At 60.6% G+C, this 19,070-nt stretch overlaps 5 protein-coding genes across 5 annotated transcripts; 3 read left to right on the plus strand and 2 right to left on the minus strand.

Annotated features, from left to right (window-relative positions):
* Positions 1-33: 33 nt before the first annotated feature.
* On the plus strand, positions 34-2,657 carry JDV02_005715 (uncharacterized protein; the record flags this gene model as incomplete). Its single annotated transcript, XM_047987032.1, has 2 exons — positions 34-1,010; positions 1,074-2,657. Exons 1-2 carry the CDS (start codon positions 336-338, stop codon positions 2,655-2,657), a joined length of 2,259 nt encoding a protein of 752 aa, XP_047843016.1. The 5' UTR covers positions 34-335.
* Positions 2,294-5,089, plus strand: JDV02_005716 (Galactonate dehydratase). The gene is made up of 3 exons (XM_047987033.1): positions 2,294-3,770; positions 3,947-4,058; positions 4,221-5,089. Exons 1-3 carry the CDS (start codon positions 3,683-3,685, stop codon positions 5,065-5,067), a joined length of 1,047 nt encoding a protein of 348 aa, XP_047843017.1. The 5' UTR covers positions 2,294-3,682; the 3' UTR covers positions 5,068-5,089.
* A 2,097-nt stretch (positions 5,090-7,186) lies between these two features.
* On the minus strand, positions 7,187-8,708 carry JDV02_005717 (uncharacterized protein; the record flags this gene model as incomplete). Its single annotated transcript, XM_047987034.1, has 2 exons — positions 7,187-7,246; positions 7,317-8,708. 2 exons carry the CDS (start codon positions 8,706-8,708, stop codon positions 7,187-7,189), a joined length of 1,452 nt encoding a protein of 483 aa, XP_047843018.1.
* Positions 8,709-14,500: 5,792 nt separating this feature from the next.
* On the plus strand, positions 14,501-16,226 carry nob1 (20S-pre-rRNA D-site endonuclease nob1). The gene has a single exon (XM_047987035.1). The coding sequence runs from the start codon at positions 14,633-14,635 to the stop codon at positions 16,007-16,009; it is 1,377 nt and encodes a 458-aa protein (XP_047843019.1). The 5' UTR covers positions 14,501-14,632; the 3' UTR covers positions 16,010-16,226.
* On the minus strand, positions 16,171-17,049 carry NOP10 (snoRNP complex protein). The gene is made up of 2 exons (XM_047987036.1): positions 16,820-17,049; positions 16,171-16,558 (listed from the first exon to the last, which is right to left on the minus strand). The coding sequence occupies exons 1-2, from the start codon at positions 16,992-16,994 to the stop codon at positions 16,542-16,544; spliced, it is 192 nt and encodes a 63-aa protein (XP_047843020.1). The 5' UTR covers positions 16,995-17,049; the 3' UTR covers positions 16,171-16,541.
* Between the last annotated feature and the right edge of the window lie 2,021 nt (positions 17,050-19,070).

Below are 19,070 nucleotides of genomic sequence, written 5' to 3' on the forward strand. Positions count from 1 at the left end.
TAGGCGAGATACTGAGGCCAGCCTTCCGCATCGACCTCTTGACGCCTCCAGCCAAACATGCCGCGTACACGAAAAGCAGTCCGCCTAGCGAAAGGGATCTCGGTGCGGGTGCAAGTTAATGCAGTCGGGGTATGGATGATGGTGGCGACACGTGACCGGGATTGGGCGACGCCGGTGGTGCCACGCTCAGCTCGGCCGAAGCTCGTCCGGTATCGCCGACCGACGGAACGACTTGACGATGACATCCAAACGGACAAGGGCATTCATCACCAAATCATCAAATCACATGCCCAGTCCATCCAACGCGTTGTTATGACACTGTAAGGCCCCGCGCAATGCCCGGCAGACAAATCAAGACGTGCGAGCGCTGCCGCCTGTTCAAGATCAAGTGCGACCGCGAGCAGCCCGCCTGCCTGCAGTGCCGGCGCGCCCACGCCAAGTGCTCGCAGTGGCCCCCCGCCGCTGGGACGTCGTCGTCGTCGACGTCGTCGGGCGGGACGTCTCCAGCTTCGGCCGACACGAGCGTGACCGCGGGTTCAGCCGAGGCGAGCGAGGCGGCTGCTCCTCGTCCGGCCGCGAACCTTGACGACGACGACGACGACGACTCGGCGAGCCGTCCGCCGCCCGCAGACGTAGACGCAAACGCCGTCGACGCAGACGGCCGACATGACGCCCGCGAGGATGCGCCAGACGCCCATGACCGGATGAGCCCCGCGAGGAAGAAGCGCCGCAGGGCTTGTCTCTCGTGCGTGCGCTGCCACCGGCTCAAGGTAAAGTGCGACAAGAAGCAGCCCTGCACGCGCTGTCGCCTGTCGGGCTGGGGCCGCCAGTGCGCCTACACGCATCGCGTCGAGGATGAGGCGACGATGATGGCGCGCGACGATCCGTCGACTCCGGCTTCTGCCGATGCCGTGCCCTTTGTCGTCACCGAGGAGGAACCCGAGACCGTCATCACCACCTGGCACGCGAGACACCGAGGGCTGAGCCACTGGAGGGCCCTTCTCTGCAGGGTGCGTGAACCCTGGCCCATGCATATATCATGGCCAAGTCGCTGACGTTTGTAACTGCTCAAGCTGGACTCTCTGAGCGACCTGACGAGTCGGGTCCTGCACACGCCAGCCACCGACATCGCGCAGCAGCACACCCAATGCGCCCAGGGTCGCGCCCTGCCCGGCAACTTCCCCTTCAACAGCCCCGGCGCGGTGCGCTTCGCCGCCTCGCCCTCCCTCGAGCCCGTGCGGCAGCTCCTCGAGACGCACCGCGCCCGCCACGAGCTGTATGTCGACGCCTACCTCGCGCTCTACCAGCCGCTGCATCCCGTCATCGACACGCCGCGCTTCCTCACCGAGACGGCGCGCTTCTGGGACGACCCCTCCGGCACGCACGTCGGCTGGCTCGCCGAGATGCTCATGGTGATGGCGCTGGGCTGCTTTGCGGTCGAGAGCCGCGGCGGGAGGGACCCCGAGTCTACCGTGGAGCTCTGCATGGCCGCCGAGGCGTGCCTCGCCCGCACGCCCTTTATGCTGAGGCCGACCGTATCGACGATGCGCACGCTCTGCCTCATGCTGCTGGCTAAGCAGGTCATCAACGGCACGTGTTGGTCCTTTGACTCGTGCTGGGCCCTGCTCGGCGTCGTGGTCCGTCTCGCCGTTTGCATGGGCATCCACCGGCCCGAGCCGCCGCCCGACGCGCCCGCCGTGGCGTTCCGCGACTGGGAGGCCGGCCAGCTCCTCTGGACGACGATTCTGTACTTTGACGTCCAGATGGCCGTCACGACGGGCATGCCGTCTTGCCTATCCGCGGACGAGCTGCTGCGCGACAACGGCGGCATGTCGTGGACGTTCCCCACGCTGGCCACGCCCACGGCGGCCTGGCACGCCGTCATCCACACCGCGTGCCCGACCATCCTGCAGGTGGTGACGCGCGTCAACTCGGCAGTCGACCGGCCGTCGTACGAGGAGATCATCGAGCACAGCGCCAAGGTGCGGCAGCTGATGGGCATACTCGAGCGGGTGCGCGGGCCCGAGGTGACGCCCGCGCTGCGCATCGCCATCGACGTCTTCTTCCGCCGCGTCCTGCTCGTGCTGCACCGCCGCCACGCCCTCGAGCCCGACGCGCCCGCGCGGTACCCGATATCGTACTGGGCGTCGCTCGAGTGCAGCCTCGCGCTGCTGGTGCAGCACCGGGAACTCTGCGACGCCGAGGCCGAGGCGGCGGCGCGGCTTGGCGGCAGTAACAACGACAACATGAACAACAACACGAACAACGCCAACAGTAACGAGAGCACCGAGGCAGCAGGCGGCGACGCAGGCGGCGACGCAGGCGGCGGCGGCGGCGGCTATGACGAAGAAGCCAAGCCGCCGCCGCTACCGATATGGGACGTCCGCGGGCTGGGGCCCCTGGCCGACATGTACATGCTGGACTTCTTCGCGGCGGCCCTGACGGCCAGCCTGCACCTCCTGCGCGAGGACGCGCCCCTGGCGGACGGCTTCGCGATCCCGCCGCGGCGCACCATCCTGGAGACGCTGGAGCTGTGGACCGACAGCTACGCCAGCAGGCAGCATCGGTCGCTGTGCTTCCGGAGCGGATACCGCCTGCTCAAGTCGGTGGTCTCCGAGCTGTCGGAGCGCGCCAACAGTTCCGCTGCGAAGCCGTAGCCATGCTTATGTAGCGTGTGAATCTACCAGGGTAAAAAGCAACAAGTCAGGCAGACATGTTCAGCCTCGTCCCAGTGATGCAGCCAGGAGTACGAGGTCTTTTGTTGTTGCGCCACGAGCTCGACTCAGCCTCAACTGCAATGCGTGCCTTGCATCTATGTCATGTGTGACAACCACCCATTTGATCCTCCACAGGGCATCCCTGCCGGCACTCAGGGGGGAGGGCATCGGACGCACGTCGCCGGAGCCGGGCCGATGCGCGCCAATGACAACAGGCCGGGCCCCCTCCTCTCCGGCGGTCCAGCCTCACTCAGTCCCCCGCGCCGGTTACGGAGCGGGGCCGGGGCCTGCGTATCTGGTCGTCCGTGGGGGGTCGTACGTAGTCCGATATATGAACCCCGCCCCTCGCTGGCCGGCAGATGGTGATGTTACTCTCACCCAACGGAAGCTGCTGCCGCTGCCGCCGCAACCCTCTTCCCGCCCTTGGTTCCTTTCTGCTCACTCATAAACTCGCACGACGCACACACTCTGCGCCTGTGCCAGACACACAACACAGCCCAGCCCAACCTTGCTTTGCTTCAAACAGCGCTCTCTACCGGCTAATATCGAGACCAGCCCGAGACGGGGGCGACCAAGTCTCTCTCTCTCTCTCTCTCTCTCTCTCTCTCTCTCTCGTATCCGTGCGTGCGTGCGTGCGCCATCAACCATGGGCAAAATCGCCAGCATCGAGTACTTCCGCGTCCCGCCGCGCTGGCTCTTCGTCAAGATCACCGACGAGGACGGCCGCGCGGGCTGGGGCGAGGCCTCGCTCGAGGGCCACACGCAGGCCGTGGAGGGCTGCCTGGATGCCTGGGCCGCGCAGTACACGGGGCTGGAGGCTGAGTGCGTGACCTTTCCCACATACATACCCACCGATCCTGGTGGTGATGATGCCCCGTCTATGCCTAGACGACAGCCTCTGACTGACTGTTGCCCCTATTTAATCTCTCTTTCTGCGTGTCAGTGACATTGAGCACATCTGGCAAATGTCCTGGCGCAAGTCGTTTTACCGCGGCGGGCCCGTCCTGATGAGCGCGCTCGCCGGCATCGACATTGCGCTTTGGGACTTGAAAGGTGCGCATCTTTCTCTCTCTCTATCTCTCCCCCTCCCCTGATGCCAATGTGTGCCCTGCCTTCGATGTGTGCAGTGTAGTTACACGGCCGCTCCTTGCGGGTGGAGATGCCCGCGTGTATTTGCAAGGGGTGAAGGACGGGCGGTGTTTATCAACGCTGACGATGAGAGAGGGCAGCGCGCAAGCTCAACGTCCCCATCTACCAGCTCCTCGGCGGCAAGCTGCGCTCCAAGCTCAAGGTCTACGCCTGGATCGGCGGCGACCGGCCGAACGACGTCGAGGCACAAGCGTACGTCGTTGTCCCCCTTTTATCCCCTCCTTTTTTTATTTCATCCTACCAGAAACCACCCGGCCACAAGCCTCCGCACACACATACAAGATCACCCCTTTGCGTTTGCAAGCCTGGCTGGCCCCCTTTCATCGCTCGCTCACCCCGCCGCTTCCCTTGCAGGTCCGCCCGCAAGGCGCAGGGCTTCACGGCCGTCAAGATGAACGCCACCGGCGACGTCGGGTGGCTCGACTCCCCCTCGGCGCTCTCCTCGTGCGTCGCGCGCGTCTCCGCCGTGCGCTCCCTGGGGCTCGACGCGGCCGTCGACTTCCACGGGCGCCTGCACCGGCCCATGGCGAAGCAGCTCGCCGCGCGGCTGGCGCCCCTGCAGCCGCTCTTCATCGAGGAGCCGCTGCTGAGCGAGCACGTCGAGGGGATCCGCTCGCTCTCGCAGGCTTCCTTTAGCGGCAGTGGCGGAGTAGGAGCAGGAGCAGGTGGAAACGGAGGAGGAGCATACGGACCCGTCCCCATCGCGCTGGGCGAGCGCCTGCACTCCCGCTGGGACCTCAAGCCGTTCCTCGAGCCGGCGTGCTGCATCGACGTGCTGCAGCCCGACGTGTGCCACGTGGGCGGCATCTCGGAGCTGCGTCGCATGGCCACCATGGCGGAGGCGTACGACGTGGCGCTGGCGCCGCACTGCCCGCTGGGACCCCTGGCCCTGGCCGCGTGCATGCAGGTGGACGCCGCGGCCGCCAACTTTGCCATCCAGGAGATGAGCCTGGGCATCCACTACAACACGGCCGCCGCCGCCGCCGCAGGAGGAGGAGAGGGGGGTTACGATCTGCTCGACTACCTGGCGGAGGGGAGTCGCGACGTGTGGCGCGTGGAGGACGGGTACGTGCGGCTGATGGACGGGCCGGGTCTGGGGATAGAGATTGACGAGGGGAAGGTGAGAGAGGCGAGTCGCGGCGCGGCGGCGTGGGTGAGCCCAGGGTTCTTTGGGCCGGGGGGCGAGCTGAGGGAGTGGTGATGCGCGTGCAGACGTTGAGGAGGTGGTCACTGTAGAAATTCACTTCCATGCAGTCACACTTCTCCAGCAGCGTACGTAGGAGCCGCGAGCAAAGAAGCCCTCATTGTCTTCTGTCAAAGCCACATGTATATCAGCCCGCAACTCATCTCGAAGTTGAGGCAAACTCTTAACCAAAGCACAAACGTAGCCATGGGAACATGTACTCGCGCAGTATCCCTACTGGACAATCGTGGACGAGGACATGCGCAACACGTATCCTAACAACATATCGAGCACACGCAGTTATCTCCTGTCAATACCAGACATGCTACATACATACACATACACATACACGCACACGCACACGCACACGCACGCACACATACCACCCCATACAACAAAACACACTTCGAACACGACCATTCGCAACTTCAGAAGCAGTTCATCGTAGCATGTAGTCTACCTCATGCACGAGGGTGAGAGTCACCTAGATCCGGCACGCGGCCAATCATCAACCCAAACATGAAGCCCAACCGCATCTCACCAGACATCATCATCTCACCTCAGCTCAACTCAATTCATCTCGCCTCACCTGTTTCAACTCACCTCAACTCACCCCTCACCTCATCTCCTGTCAACTCATCTCTCAATTCCCTTCCCTTAGGCTCCATCTCACACAACCCCCACGCCAGCGCACCTCCATGTCATTTTTTTCACGTCCACTCCCCACACCGCACGTCCCAGTTGCGCATTCCGTGGTATGATACCAATATCATCAACAACGATTCAGATAACACTACGGTTCTATAGCAGGGTACACGCATTGGTCCCGCCGCCTTTACCTACCTATCTACCTACCTGCCTGCCTGCCTGCCTGCCTACCTACCTGAAACCCTAACAATTGCTGCGCAGGGCCACAAGCATCACACCCCATCCCCACCATCACTACCACCACAACCAGCACCACCATCAATACACATGTACGAAGTACTCGACTATAGCCCTCCGCGCAACACTATTTCACTACGCGCGGCGCAAGCACCAGACATCATATCACCCCAAAAAATACCACAACACGACCCGCGCCCCCCCTCACTCAATTACAGGTACCTAGCTCACCTGCGTCAAAACGACCTACGCACAGTATACCAACGTTACTAACTCGTTAGCCAAGGTACTTCGTACATACGTGCAGTGCAATAATACTACTACTACCTACAGTATACATACATACATCCGTGCCCCGTGCTGCTGCGCTGTGCCGTGCTGCCATGCCGTTTCATACCACTTGACCACGCACCATACATGCAGCCCATGCGCCAGGGCAGAGAGAGAGAGAGAGAGAGAGAGAGAGAGACAGCGCAGGTGATCGATTCCCGTTCTCGTCGTACGCACAACCAACCCCCCTCCCCTCGGCGGAACGATAGCCGAAGCCGTGAGTGAGCGCAGCGCTGCCCACATGCACAACATATGCGCACGTAAATACAGTATATATGCGAACAACAGTCCCATCTCAATTGACTTTTAGACTTTGGGGGGTAAGGTACACACGTTGTAGGTAATTATGTACGTTATGCGTAGTGCGTAGGCGCGGTGTACCCAACTTAGTCTACACACTGCATGTGCGTTGAGAGAAACCATTGAGCTGCCCGCATTCGGACTTGACGTGAGACATGCTACAGCAAACACATGGTCACCTCGCGGCGCTGCTTCCAAGACAAGACAAGACACCAGACAATAGTACTCCGCGTGCTCCATACACTCCACACCACTTCACAGGAAAGAATGACAAGGCCCAGAATGGGGCTCCATGGCACGGCGACGCACACGTATCCATACAAGTCACTTCTCCTTCTAACCCGAGAATATAGATGAAAATGGAATAAAACAAGGCACGCTAGGTGAACCTGCCCGCTCGCATCGAACCGCTATCAGCGCCGGTGGGTGCGTCCCCCGCAAAACGCAGTAAAAGAGCCTCCAAGCTCCTCTCGAGTCGTCCTGCCTGGCCGGCTGCCAAAATGTCGCCGCCGGCCCATGCGCCTTCGACAGAGCGCACGTGCCCACCATCGCAAAGCCAATCGCCATGCGTAAATTGCTCCTCTCCTGCTGATAAGCCACCACGCCGCGTCTCGTTGTTTCTCTAACCCACGGGCGCGCATGAGAAGACGCCCTTGGTGGTCCCGTTCTTAAACTGCATAATCTATGACGAGTCGGGTTAGCCAACTAGAAGGAAAAGTTGCGGCACATGAGCCGTGGGTCAAAAAACTCACAATGTCGTCTATGCTGGCGTACGTTCCGCAGACCAGCACGATAATGCCTATGACAAAGCAGGTGCCGTTGGCGATGCTTCGGACAATGTTCTCCCGCGATCGCCACGAGCCCTTCTTCAGCAGCTTGAACCACATCATGGCCGGCAGGTAAAAGGTGAAGCCCGAGACGAAGAGCGATGAAGAGATGGATAGCAGATCGGAGAAGAACGGGATGACCTCGGCGATAATAAAGGCGGCGAGGGTGATGACGGAAATGACGGCCAGCCAAGTAACCCAGCCCTTGGTCGTGTTGATGAAGCGCGTGATCGAATCCTTGTACATGCGTCCGTGGATATAGCGGCCCACGACAGTCGTGTTGATGGATCCCGAGATGAAGATGACGGGGAGGCCGACGCCAAAGGCAATCTTGGAGATGGTCGCGCCGGCCGAGAGGAGCGAGGGCGACTTCACGTCGGCGCCGACAAACGCATAGACCAGCGCGCCGGTAAGGGTATAGATGGCAATCTCAATGATGCCCAGGGCCCAGATGGACTTGACGTAGTCGCGCGGCGTGTGCATTTCGTCCATGAAAGAGAACTGGCACATGGAGAAGCTATAGGCGAAGACAATATTGGTGATGGCGATGAAGGCCTCGGCAAACGTCACGTTCTCCTTGGGCCAGGCGGACCAGTTGACGTTCTCGAAGCCAATCTTGCCGGCGTGGATGCCCGTGGCGATGATGGTGATGCCAATGGCAGCCAGGATGGAGACAAAGTCAATGTAGCCCAGGATGGCCACCTCGGCAAACGAGGGCGGGATGGCAACGATGAGCAGGATGATGGCCGAGACGACTCCAAAGACGACGGAGCAGGCGCCGTTGTTGGTAATGTTGCCAAAGGCGATGGAGCCCGTCAGGCAGTGAGAGCCGACGAGAAAGGTCAGCTGCAGCACAAACATGGCACCGACAAGCTCGTATCCGAAACGGCCCATGAGCAGGCGACCAGCGTCCGCATAGTGGGCAACCTCGGGGAACTTGATCTTGACCTGGCCGACAATGTCACTGGTATAGATGGCGACGAGACCGAGGCCGATGGAGCAGGTGACGCCGGCCACCATGCCGAGGGTGGCAAAGGCGGCGGGCAGACTGAGACTGCCGAGGGCGATGGCCTCGACGATGAGGACAATGGTGAGGCGCTTCCAGCCGAGACGGTTGAAGTGGGCGCTGCCCTGGGCCGTCTTTTGCTTCTCGAGATCGGCGCGCCGCTCCTCGAACTCGCTAGTCTCGCCGGCGAGAGGGCCGGACAGCGGCGGGCTGCCACCGGGCTGGGACGACGTGCGTGTAAGCGGCGAGTTGGACTTGGAGTCCTTTTCCGAGCGCATGGGCGCATACGTAGTTCGATTTGACCCGTCCATGGTGGCTGTGATGATGCGTCCGTCAACGGGCGCAGAGGATATCCCGGAGTGGACTGGACAGAGATACACTCCGAACACGAGCCGCCGGTGTGAGTCGGGCGAGCGGGCGGGGCGAAATGCCTCTGGCGTGGGCGGAACGTATGGGTATAGTATAAATGGGTATCGAAAGCAAGTCGCGTGCACACGACCGGAGGAGGAAGTGAAGGGAAAGAAAGGAGAGGGTAGATGGTGGGTGGAGGGGAAAGGGTCCAGAGGAGGGTTACGCCTTGCGGGGGGGGCGAGAAGAGTGAGTGAGGAAAGAAGAATGGAAGGTGGAGGGAAGAGGGTTTGTCTTAAGTCAAAAAGACACAAAATGAGTCGCAAGCGACGTGGGGAAGAGACGGACTTGGCACAGAGATAAAGAAGCAGCCTTGGGGGAGGCGTGGAAGTGACGGGGTGGAGTGGGAGCGTTGACCCCAGGGGCGCTCGTGCTGGGATGAAAGTACAAGTACCGTAGGTACAGTACAATGCTTGCCGCAGCCGCGACGTGCAAGGTATGGTAGGGAGGAGGGCTTGGGAGGCGGAAGTCTGGAGCGCCGGGGAGGGCGGGCGGCCGCAACTCTATGAGGTAGGTTATCGAACGGGCAGAGACACTCCCGAGGCTGGGGGATCCAAGCCAAGTTTGCAAGAGGAAGCGGATGCCAAGTGGGTCGAGGGGGGGGGCGGGCTGCGCGACGATGATCGAGGAGGTTTGCTGCAATAGAGTGTGCGTATGGAAGTTGGGAGGGAGGGGAGGGGAGGGGGGAGGCAAGAGAGAGAGAGAAAGAGCCGCTACCACTGAGCAGAGGCGCATTACAATACACTACACATGACACTCGTCCATGTCGGCGGCAGCTTGCTGGCTTGGCTCGCGCACTTTGCGCAAGATTCACTGCCTCGAGAACGGGGTACGGCTGGCTAGACTGGAGACCTGTGCTGTTTGTCCACCACCGGGTTCGCCGTGGGACAACGAGGGAGGCATCACATAATGTGTGGCCTGGGTCATCGGACTGCTGGCCGCCGGGTGGCCTTGGCTCTGGCTGGCCCCGACGCGCGAGAGAGGATACGGTGATGGGCTCGACTCGAGGGCAGTGGGCGATGGGGCGGAAGGTTGTTGTGGGGAGAGGGGGGCCGCGCGGGACTCGAAAGGATCATGCTCGTCGTGGTCGAGTTGGAGGGCGGCGTGCGGCGTCAGCAGCAGCAGCAGCATCAGCAGAAACGGTAATGGTGAATGCTGGACTGGACGGTACCCCAGATAGAGGCGTTCACCACCCCCGCAAACGTTGCTTGCCATACGATGTGACGGGATCGGCCCTGAGACGCCGTGTGCGGCGGCGGTTACGGCTGGCTGCTCGTAGCGTAGCGTAGCGTCATGGACGACGACGAGGTTGCATGGACTCGTTCGGACTTTGCCACGGCAGCTGGGGCCGGGAGGTTCCAAGGCTCCAAGCAAAGTGTGGACGAGGTGAGAGAGACGGAGGGTCGGTGTGGGGCAGCGCGCGTCCGGTCCAGTCGTTGTCCGACTGTCGAGGCGCGCCTGTCTGAGTCCGAGTTTTCCGCTTCCGCCGCGGCGTCTCGACGTCGTGGGTGGGCGATCAGGACGCGATGTGCGTCGCTGGCCTAGCGCACCACCACCACCACCACCACCACCTTGCCGCACCCCCCCCCCCCCCTCCCCCCAGGCGGGCTCTTCTTCTCTTTCTTTCTGCCTTCCCTTCTGTCTCCCCCATTCTTCTGTATCTGGCCTGGCCGGGGCCGAGTCAGTTTCCATGTGTCAAGGTATGTCCGAGAAATCCCGCTATCCCAACGATTCCTGGGGTAGCGCCGCTATTCTCGCAGGTCGAGCATGCCGGAACAATGGGTCGAACCACAGTTTAGGGCAGGGGACAGAGAAGGGGGGCCCAGCAGAGGCGGGACCCGTTTCGACGCAAGAGAACGGTGCGACCAAGAGGGAGGGGGAGGGCAGATCAATCGCTGGATGGGTTTCGCAATGGAAAAACATAGGCAGGCAGGCAGGCAGCAACGCGCATGAACGACAGCTCGGCGGCAGACGACCAGGATTGACAGAGAGTGAGGTGCCTGTTGGCTTGGCGGCAGTCGATTTCGGATCGCGGCAGTGACGAAACGGGAAAGGAAAAAAATTCAATCTCTCACGTCTTGTTCCCGAAAGAGGGTGTGCGCCAGTCGAAAAAAGCCCTTGCCGCTGCCGCCACCACCGCCGCCGCCCGGGAGAGCCGCAACCGACAGTGGGAGAGGCTGCAGCCAAGCCTGGCGTGCCAGCCACAGTTGAGGCTGGCAGCCTGGAACGTCGGGTCGGGTCCCTCCACTGATCCAATGGAATTGACCACTCACAGCGGCCGGGCTCCGCTGGAGCAGCCCTAAAGAGCCCGCCCAAGCAACGATGGACGGGACTCAACGCGGCGCACCACCCGTCAATGCCGTTAGTGAATTGCAGTACCTACAGGGACGCACAGCACAGCGGGTAGAGCACTGAGGCGCCTGCCAGCACCCGACGAGACACCCGCCGAAGGCGCATCGACCCCGTGATGCATTCTTCACCATAGGGACGACGAGGCGGCCGTGACGACCCCTCACTGCGCCTCCTCCTCCTTCTTCTCCTCACCATCGTCATCATCACCATCACCATCAGGTCCATCACCATCATGTGACTTCATCGCCCGCCACATGCATCGTCTGTGCCTGCCGCCTCAATGGCAGCACGGACGCATGATTCTTCCCCCCCTGTGGACCCCTCTCCCCTGTGATGCGTCCGCCACCTCACCTCACGCAGCCAAGACGGGGCCCGAGCCGCAGCGCAGACCACTGCAGAAGAACTTAGGGAACCCACCCGGAGCCCTCGTCGCTCTGTGCTTTTATAGCGCATCTGACAGCGGCTTCTAGAGGAATTCCAGCGCGGTGCTGCCACCACCTATGGAACCGTCCGGGCGTCCCCTCACGGCGGCTCTCGACGGACTGAAGCCCGCTGCAAGTACTAGGAGCGTGAGTGAGCGTGACTGCACCATGGCGGCGGCGCCTGACCTTCCCACCTGCATTAGATTCTTCTTCCCCTCCACTACACCAGTAAGTACCTTGACGCCCAATCTTCATCACGCATCGTCAGCATCGCCGCAGCCGCCATCGTCACCACCATCATGCACCACCACTCGCCCACCAAAAGAAACCCCTCCATCCCTCCTCGCCAGGAGACCGCGCTGCATCATTCGCGCGCGCGCGCACACACACACACACACACAACTTGGCCTCGGCCGGCCCACACACAGGGGGTGGCAAGCTGTGATGGCTGTCTCTCGTTCGCCCGCCGCTTCGGCGCCATTCCCTTCGCGTGCTGGCGTCTCACTTACTGCCGGGCATTACGGCTGGGATCTGCGGAGGCAATCGGCGCTGGAAGCCTTCTCGAAGGTTGCCCGACGCGGCGAGGCGAGTCAAGCCCAGCCAACGCGGCAAGAGAAACGCCCACCTGATTGCTGATATGCATGAGATAATCTGGGTCCTGCTGTCGCTGCCAGGCGCATCCATCCATCCATCCACCCACCAATGCCACCGCGCGCCCCGAGACAACGCAGCACATCGCGCACGCGCCAGAAGGAACATGCGCCGGCGCCCTGGTCCCGGTCACTGCCCCCATGCCACGAGGCTCCGCCAACAATGCCTGCGCGCAGGAAAGAAAAAAAAATCGCGAGTGCTACAGTGACAATCGGGACCCGTCGCTGCCCTGTCCGTCTCCACGAAACAACGCCGATGGCTCACCCAGCCCAGCTGCTGGCCCGGCCGGTCCCTGGTGACCTGACCCGTCCGGCTCCGGCGGTAATACGAGTGCCCGCAGGTACTGTACTCTACCTGTCGTACTGGCTTGTGTTGGCACGAAGCGGTGTGTTGTACCCTCATTCCCGCCGAGGGGCACGTCTCGTGCAATGATGCAGTGCAGTACAGCACGGCAAGCTATAAACCACCTGTCCCCGCGACGGCCAGCCGTCATCTACACACAGGTGTTGCCCAACGTGCATCTCCTCTCAGGTGTGATGACGCCCCTTGCAGGATGTTCTGCGTCCGTGGGCTGGCTTTGTTGGTTTTCCTACGCCCTCTTCATCGGCGTAATTCTTGCTGGGCTTGCCTTCTCACTCTCGTTCGAGACACAGCCGGAACCGTCCATCGTGCGCCACCCACTGGGTGAAACCCGTCTGCGCATCTGTCTGCATCTGCAGCTGCACGCCACCCACATCTGGCTTGACGGCCCGATCACCGCAAGGCAGCAGCAACAAAGAGCGTGCATACGTACGTATGTACATGTCAGGGCGAGGCACAGCAGCCACAGGCGGCCTGCGACCGCCCACCCCCCCATACGGCTGGCTTCTGCCACGGCTGTGCTGGCTCTGTTGTTGTGCGTCTGAGAGCGCCGTCGCTTCCGGCCCGTGGCTGTCATTCGGAATTGCCGGCTCAAGCTGGTGTGTCTTTTCGCCGTCCGTCCCAGATGCGTATGTATACGGGCGCAAACTTCAAGGTTCTACGCATCTCCCGATACGTCAGCGCCCCAAACGCGTCTCATCATCACGTCCGCGATTGGCGACTGCTAGTCCATTGACCGAGTCTCCATCGTCCCCCACGGGGAGGCACACGGGGGAGCTCCTCCTTTTTGCCGCAGCCTTCGTACTAAGCACTACTAGCCAGCCAGTGCCAGGCTCGCTCTGCGCTGGCGTCTCCATCGCCATGTAAACGCACGCGCGGCAATTCGTCTCCTCTCCTGTTACGTACAAGGAACTAGGAACAGCCGGCTCGAATCCACGGAGCCGCTGGCCCAAATGGCGGAGGCGGGGACGTGGAAATGAAGAGTACCGAGTCTGCCCGCCGCGATTGGCGGCTGATACACCGACGTCCCTCAGCCGAAGCGGATCTCGCGATGCCCATGCCCATGCCCCCTTCCTTGCCCATGGGGTAGCGACCAAGGTTAGTGCTAGCACACGAGATATTGTTGGGGAAGAGGGCTCCCCCTACCTCCTCGTTTAGTACTTCCAAGATGTACAGTACTTCTACTACGATCCATCTACTACTATGCGCAACACGACGTCAGCGCCCTCTCTTGCTGACACCCTTGGCCTGGCAACGTCCGGACAGCCAAGGCAGCTTGCAGGACACGGCGGCGGGAACGCTACGTCGGCTACGGCCTGAAATGTCGATCCGGACGGGACCCCCAGCCCTCCGTTGGCCGCTGCTGGCCGAGCTTACCCTGTATCCCGCCGGTTTTTTATGGTGACATTGCGCCGCCCGATGTGCATAACCATGCGCGCCGACTGAAAAGCTGTCCGGACTGCTGACAGACTTGTTGCTTTTATTTTTCCCTGTCTCTCCGCCGTTGATTGCCTCTGCACGAATTGTGATGGTCTATCAGCGCGAGCCACATTAGCCGCAACCGGCACGCTGACGCCTCCCCGGAGCTGTCTTTGGCTGAACAATGCTTAGCAATTCTGTAGACGCTGCATTCGTGACTCAGAGACAAAGAGACTGAAACACATGGCTTGACATAGGTGAGACGGATTTTTGGAATTGAAGGGCGCAGAGCGGCTCGCCAATGTTTGAAGTGATGCTTTCGCCGCGTGCGGCATCCGACGGATGACGTTGGTTCGCGGCCCGCTTCCGCTCACCTCGGTGTGCAATGCCGACCACCACCGCCGATAAGAATATCTTATCTTATCGCGATAAGATTTTTTTTTCTTCGTCTCCCGCACCACGGGCTGTGCTGCCCCGCGTTGGTGGGCGACATCAGAATCTTGAGGGACATCGGGTCGCACAACGTCTCTGCTACCATCGCCGTATTTGTCACTTGACAGCTGCAAGCCGCATCCAAGTATTCTTGTCGGACATCTCTGTCGAACACACACACACACACATCGATGGCCACGCCCACCGAGGCTGGCCCCGCGCCGCCTCAGCCCGTCCCTGAGCAGCAGCAGCAGAAGCCCATCCACAGCCTGGTCCTCGACACGGGCCCGCTCATCAAGAACGACCCCCCCGTCAGCACCCTCCTCGCCAGGGCCGAGCGGCTGTACACGCTACCGGTGATCCTGAGCGAGATCCGCGACGCCGTCACCCTCGCGCGCGTCGAGACGACGCTCCTGCCGTTCCTCATGGTGCGCGCCCCGCGCCCGGAGAGCGTCCGCCACATCCGCGACTTTGCCCGCCGCACGGGCGACCTGGCGGTGCTGAGCAGGCCGGACGTCGACGTCCTCGCCCTCGGGTACGAGCTCGAGTGCGAGCGCAACGGCGGGGACTGGCGGCTGAGGAACACGCCCGGGCAAAAGGGCCTGAACGGGCGGCCGGGCGACAAGGAGAGCAGGGATGAGCAACCTACGACATCAGATGCGGAGGCTGCGGTCCAAGATCCAGTGGAGGATGCCGCTGGTGCGTCGCAAGGCGAGGAAGCTGCTCCGTTAGAACAGCAGGTGGAGGAGAAGCTCGAAAAATTGGACCTGAACGAGGCCTCCGTTGGCCAGGAACCGCTCGTCGAGTCATCAGACGCCGACAACGTCCAAGCCCCAGAGGCCTCTGGAGAGAAGCAAGACGAGGTCGTGTCCGCACAGCAAGACGCAGAAGAGGAAGGCTCGGACTCGGACTCGGACGGCTGGATCACGCCCTCCAACGTCAAGAAGCACAAGGACCACGACGCCAACGCGGCAGCCCACCCCTCGGGCGGCTCCTCCTCCTCCTCCACGCCGCTCGTCCTGCAGGCCGCGGTCCTCACCTCCGACTACGCCATGCAGAACGTGGCGCTGCGCATGAACCTCAACCTCGTGGCGCCGTCGCTGGCGCGCATCACGCGGCTCAAGAGCTGGGTCCTGCGGTGCCACGGCTGCTTCGCCGTCACCAAGGACATGGAGAAGCAGTTCTGCCCGTCGTGCGGCCAGCCGACACTCATGCGCGCCAGCTGCTCGACCGACGAGCGCGGCAACTTCCGCGTCCACCTCAAGAAGAACTTCCAGTGGAACAACCGCGGCAACGTCTACAGCGTGCCCAAGCCCGTGCACGGCAGCGCCAACGGCCGTCACCGCGACGGCGGCGGTGGAAAGAACGGCTGGGGCTCGGACCTGGTGCTGGCCGAGGACCAGAAGGAGTACACGCGCGCGCAGGACGAGCAGCGCAGGGAGCGCCGCCTCGACGTCATGGACCAGGACTACCTGCCGGGGATCTTGACGGGGTCGCGGTCCGGCGGCAGGGGCGGCAAGCTTCGCGTGGGCGCTGGACGTAACGTCAATTCGAAGCGCAAGCATTAAATGGGAGAAGAAGAAGAAGAAGAAAAGAAACAAGGCCGGAATACGTCTGTCCGTCTGTCCGTCTGTCCGTCTGTCTGGGGGGTTATAGCGTAATGTTGCTACGACTTTCAATCGGCACCCATCACCATCATCACCATCATCATCATAGAGGCGTACGTGGGCATACAAGGGCGAAATGCTCGTAAATTGCATTACATTGCATTGCATCTGATTTGAACTGAACTGAATCGGAAATCCAAACTCCGAGGCCGTGGTAACCGTGGCCCGCAAACGCCAGCCCATGAGGTTCCCTCAACCCACCTCTCTCCCCCAACTCACAAGACGAGGGCTGGAGCGCGAGCAGCCACCTGTCCAGCCTTGTCGTCTCCCCTAGTCACTTTTCGCGCTTTACTCCTCCTCGCCGTCTTTGTCGTAGTCGTCCGCTTCAACTCCAGCCTTGTTGTTGCCTCTCCCATACATTGACACACGTCTATCCCCCTCGCGCATCTTTTGTCGTTATGGTCGTGCGATTCGGCGCGCTGTCGCTGTCAATTTACTGCTTCTCCTCCGCTGCAAGGACTCCAGTTAGCATATGTACACACAAGCACACACACAAGCACACAAGCCCATAAGACGCAGCGCCCTCAATCCCTTCCACGAGTGCCAAAACTCCCAAGCCCGAACCAAACCAAACCAAACCCGGAACCAAACAACCGCCAAGGTAATGAAAGAACATCAATTGACACAGGACGGGGCTAATTCGTTCGTAGCAAGGGAAGATGAGGCGCGGAACAATGGCCAAGGAAGGAAGGGAAGGAGGGGGGCACTCACGCTGCTGGGTCAACAGCAGGCCGAAGCGGCGCTTCAGCGTCACCCGCTGCCGGGACCACTTGTCGTCGGGCGAGAAGCGCGCCGGGTGCGCCGACTTGGTGACCTGCCCGTGGGCGACCTTTTTGAGCGTGTAGAGGCGGTTGCCCTGCGCGTCGAGCGTGTACATGAGATGCATCGTGATGTAGAGGCCTTGCGTTTTGTTTCGGTTCCGGTTTTGGTTTCGCCGTGTCTTTTTTTCTTTCTTTTTTTGGGTCGTTGTGTGGCGAGGGGGGGTTGCGTGTGCTTGCACGACGGACGGGCGTTTGCGCGGCAAACAAGAGAGAGAAAGAGAGTTGGGTTTTGTTCGCGGGTGGTGAGAAGTGGTGATACTGGATGGGGTGTGCTTGCGGCGGTGGGTTGGGTGGGTGGTGTTGAAAAATTTCGGAGGACCGCGCCGCCGCGCTGGATAGTGGGTCACGTGCCTGCTTATCGATTTCCGGTGGGTGGTTGCGCCAACGACCTTGAACGCCGATGAGCCAGCCTCGTCTCGTATATTACGTAGTGTCCCACGGCGTTGCGTAGCGGGTCATAGATAGCTATTAAAGAGCGTAGGCCGTCCGGCCTGCAGCATAGCCGTAAAGCTTATCCGACCCGTTGCGATCCGCGCAGTACTAGCTTGTCATCCTACATTCGTAGGCGTCAACTTTACACTATTTACGAAGTAATTAGGCCCGGAGGATTCCAGTTTTCAATCATTCGAGATACACCGTCGTACGTAGGTGAGGGACATAAGACGCAATATATATATATAGCTCCATATCTCACACTCCACGATCTCATACTGTTTCAAGAATTTCACCTTAGTGCCTTCCACATAGCTCTCCGACATAGGCAGTACGCAAGAGCCTTTATCTTACAGTATTCGAATGTCACGCTACATGTCTTCTCGATAGATGTCTTCCTACTACAGCCTGATGAACATTCAATGTTGCATGGCGGCGGGAAGGCTCAAGTTAGTCTTCCTTCATACCTGAGGTTCCTTCTGCTCGCAGAGACGAGGGATGAATGGTGATGGGGGATGCTACAAAAGGACTACTGGAACAAGTTCGTTTTGATGCAGATGTATTTGTATGTGAGGCTGAGTTTTATATGTGTGTGATGTGTGCGTCTGTGTCAGTGTCTTTAGCGCTCGACAATAAAGTGCAGCCTGTTGCCCGCTTAGTATGTTTGTTAGAGGAGCACCATGTACAAAGTATAGCTATGCCGTTTCTCTATTTAATGGCTCATCCAAGATCCGCCAAGTTGGGGCCTAAAAGGGCCACACTGTCCCCTGCTGGGCTGCCGGGCTACAGCCACGGCATTTATGCCAGCGGGCCGCGCGAGCGCTACGCGCACTAAAGGCATCGCAGGATGCCGAGCTGCAGCCTCTAGAGCAGCTGGGTGCGCGCGATTGAGGCCTGAGAGCAGACCAGCTCGCTACGTACAGCGGCATATGGAACGGCACTGTGACTCGCTATGGGATAGGGGTTGCTTTGCTATTGTCCGTCACGGGCTTGGCAGGCCACGGCATGTGTGGATAGAGATACGCATGACTGTAAAGAATGATACTTATTTAAAATTGAAATTCGAACTCAGAGACGATGCGAAAATTCCGCTCGCCATCACTCCTAATATAATCGCGGGACCATTCCTTCGACTCGGCCGCCGTCCAGAGTGGCCAGGAGATCTCGGCGTTTTTATCACATACCGCCCTCTTCTTCCCCTTGGGCGTCTTGCACCTTAGTGGAGGTCGACACTATTCCAAATCAGCCCTGCGGTCCAAGTGCCCGAAGCGGCCTTGTTGGAGGATACATGTACGGAAGGGGGCTGCCATGGGTTGACAAGAGCCGGGGTACGCGTGCGTGGGCATCAGACTTACTCGGTGGCTCCGATCACAACGCCGTACAGTCCAACCAGGATCGACCAGAAGGGCTTCTCCAGCCTTGATGTTCTCTTCGGCTTGGTATCGCCATATTCTCTCGTAACACTCCCCATTGGTCAAACACCTCTAGGCACATGGCAGCGTAAGCACTCGTTCCTCTAACAACATATTGATCAAGAGAAGCGATGTTGTTGCTCACCCCCCACGCATCTTCATGCGTGTTGCGCCAGTGGGCGATGTTTTCTCTGAAGGTGTCCAGGTCCTTGACTGTAACTCTGGCCTTCTTCGGTTGCTCTGGTTGCGTTGATTTGTCCATGGCCAGCACGAGGCCATAGAGCGTCATCAAGAGTA

The sequence above is a fragment of the Purpureocillium takamizusanense genome, chromosome 5 (assembly GCF_022605165.1).
Source record: "Purpureocillium takamizusanense chromosome 5, complete sequence".
In the NCBI taxonomy this organism is placed as follows: Eukaryota; Fungi; Ascomycota; class Sordariomycetes; order Hypocreales; family Ophiocordycipitaceae; genus Purpureocillium; species Purpureocillium takamizusanense.

Coding starts and splice junctions, on each gene's coding strand:
- JDV02_005716 (XM_047987033.1), top strand. CDS start 3,683: ATGTCCTGGCGCAAGTCGTTTTACCGCGGCGGGCCCGTCCTGATGAGC. Junction 3,771..3,946: donor TGCGCTTTGGGACTTGAAAG/GTGCGCATCTTT, acceptor GAGAGAGGGCAG/CGCGCAAGCTCAACGTCCCC. Junction 4,059..4,220: donor AACGACGTCGAGGCACAAGC/GTACGTCGTTGT, acceptor CTTCCCTTGCAG/GTCCGCCCGCAAGGCGCAGG.
- nob1 (XM_047987035.1), top strand. CDS start 14,633: ATGGCCACGCCCACCGAGGCTGGCCCCGCGCCGCCTCAGCCCGTCCCT.
- NOP10 (XM_047987036.1), bottom strand. CDS start 16,994: ATGCATCTCATGTACACGCTCGACGCGCAGGGCAACCGCCTCTACACG.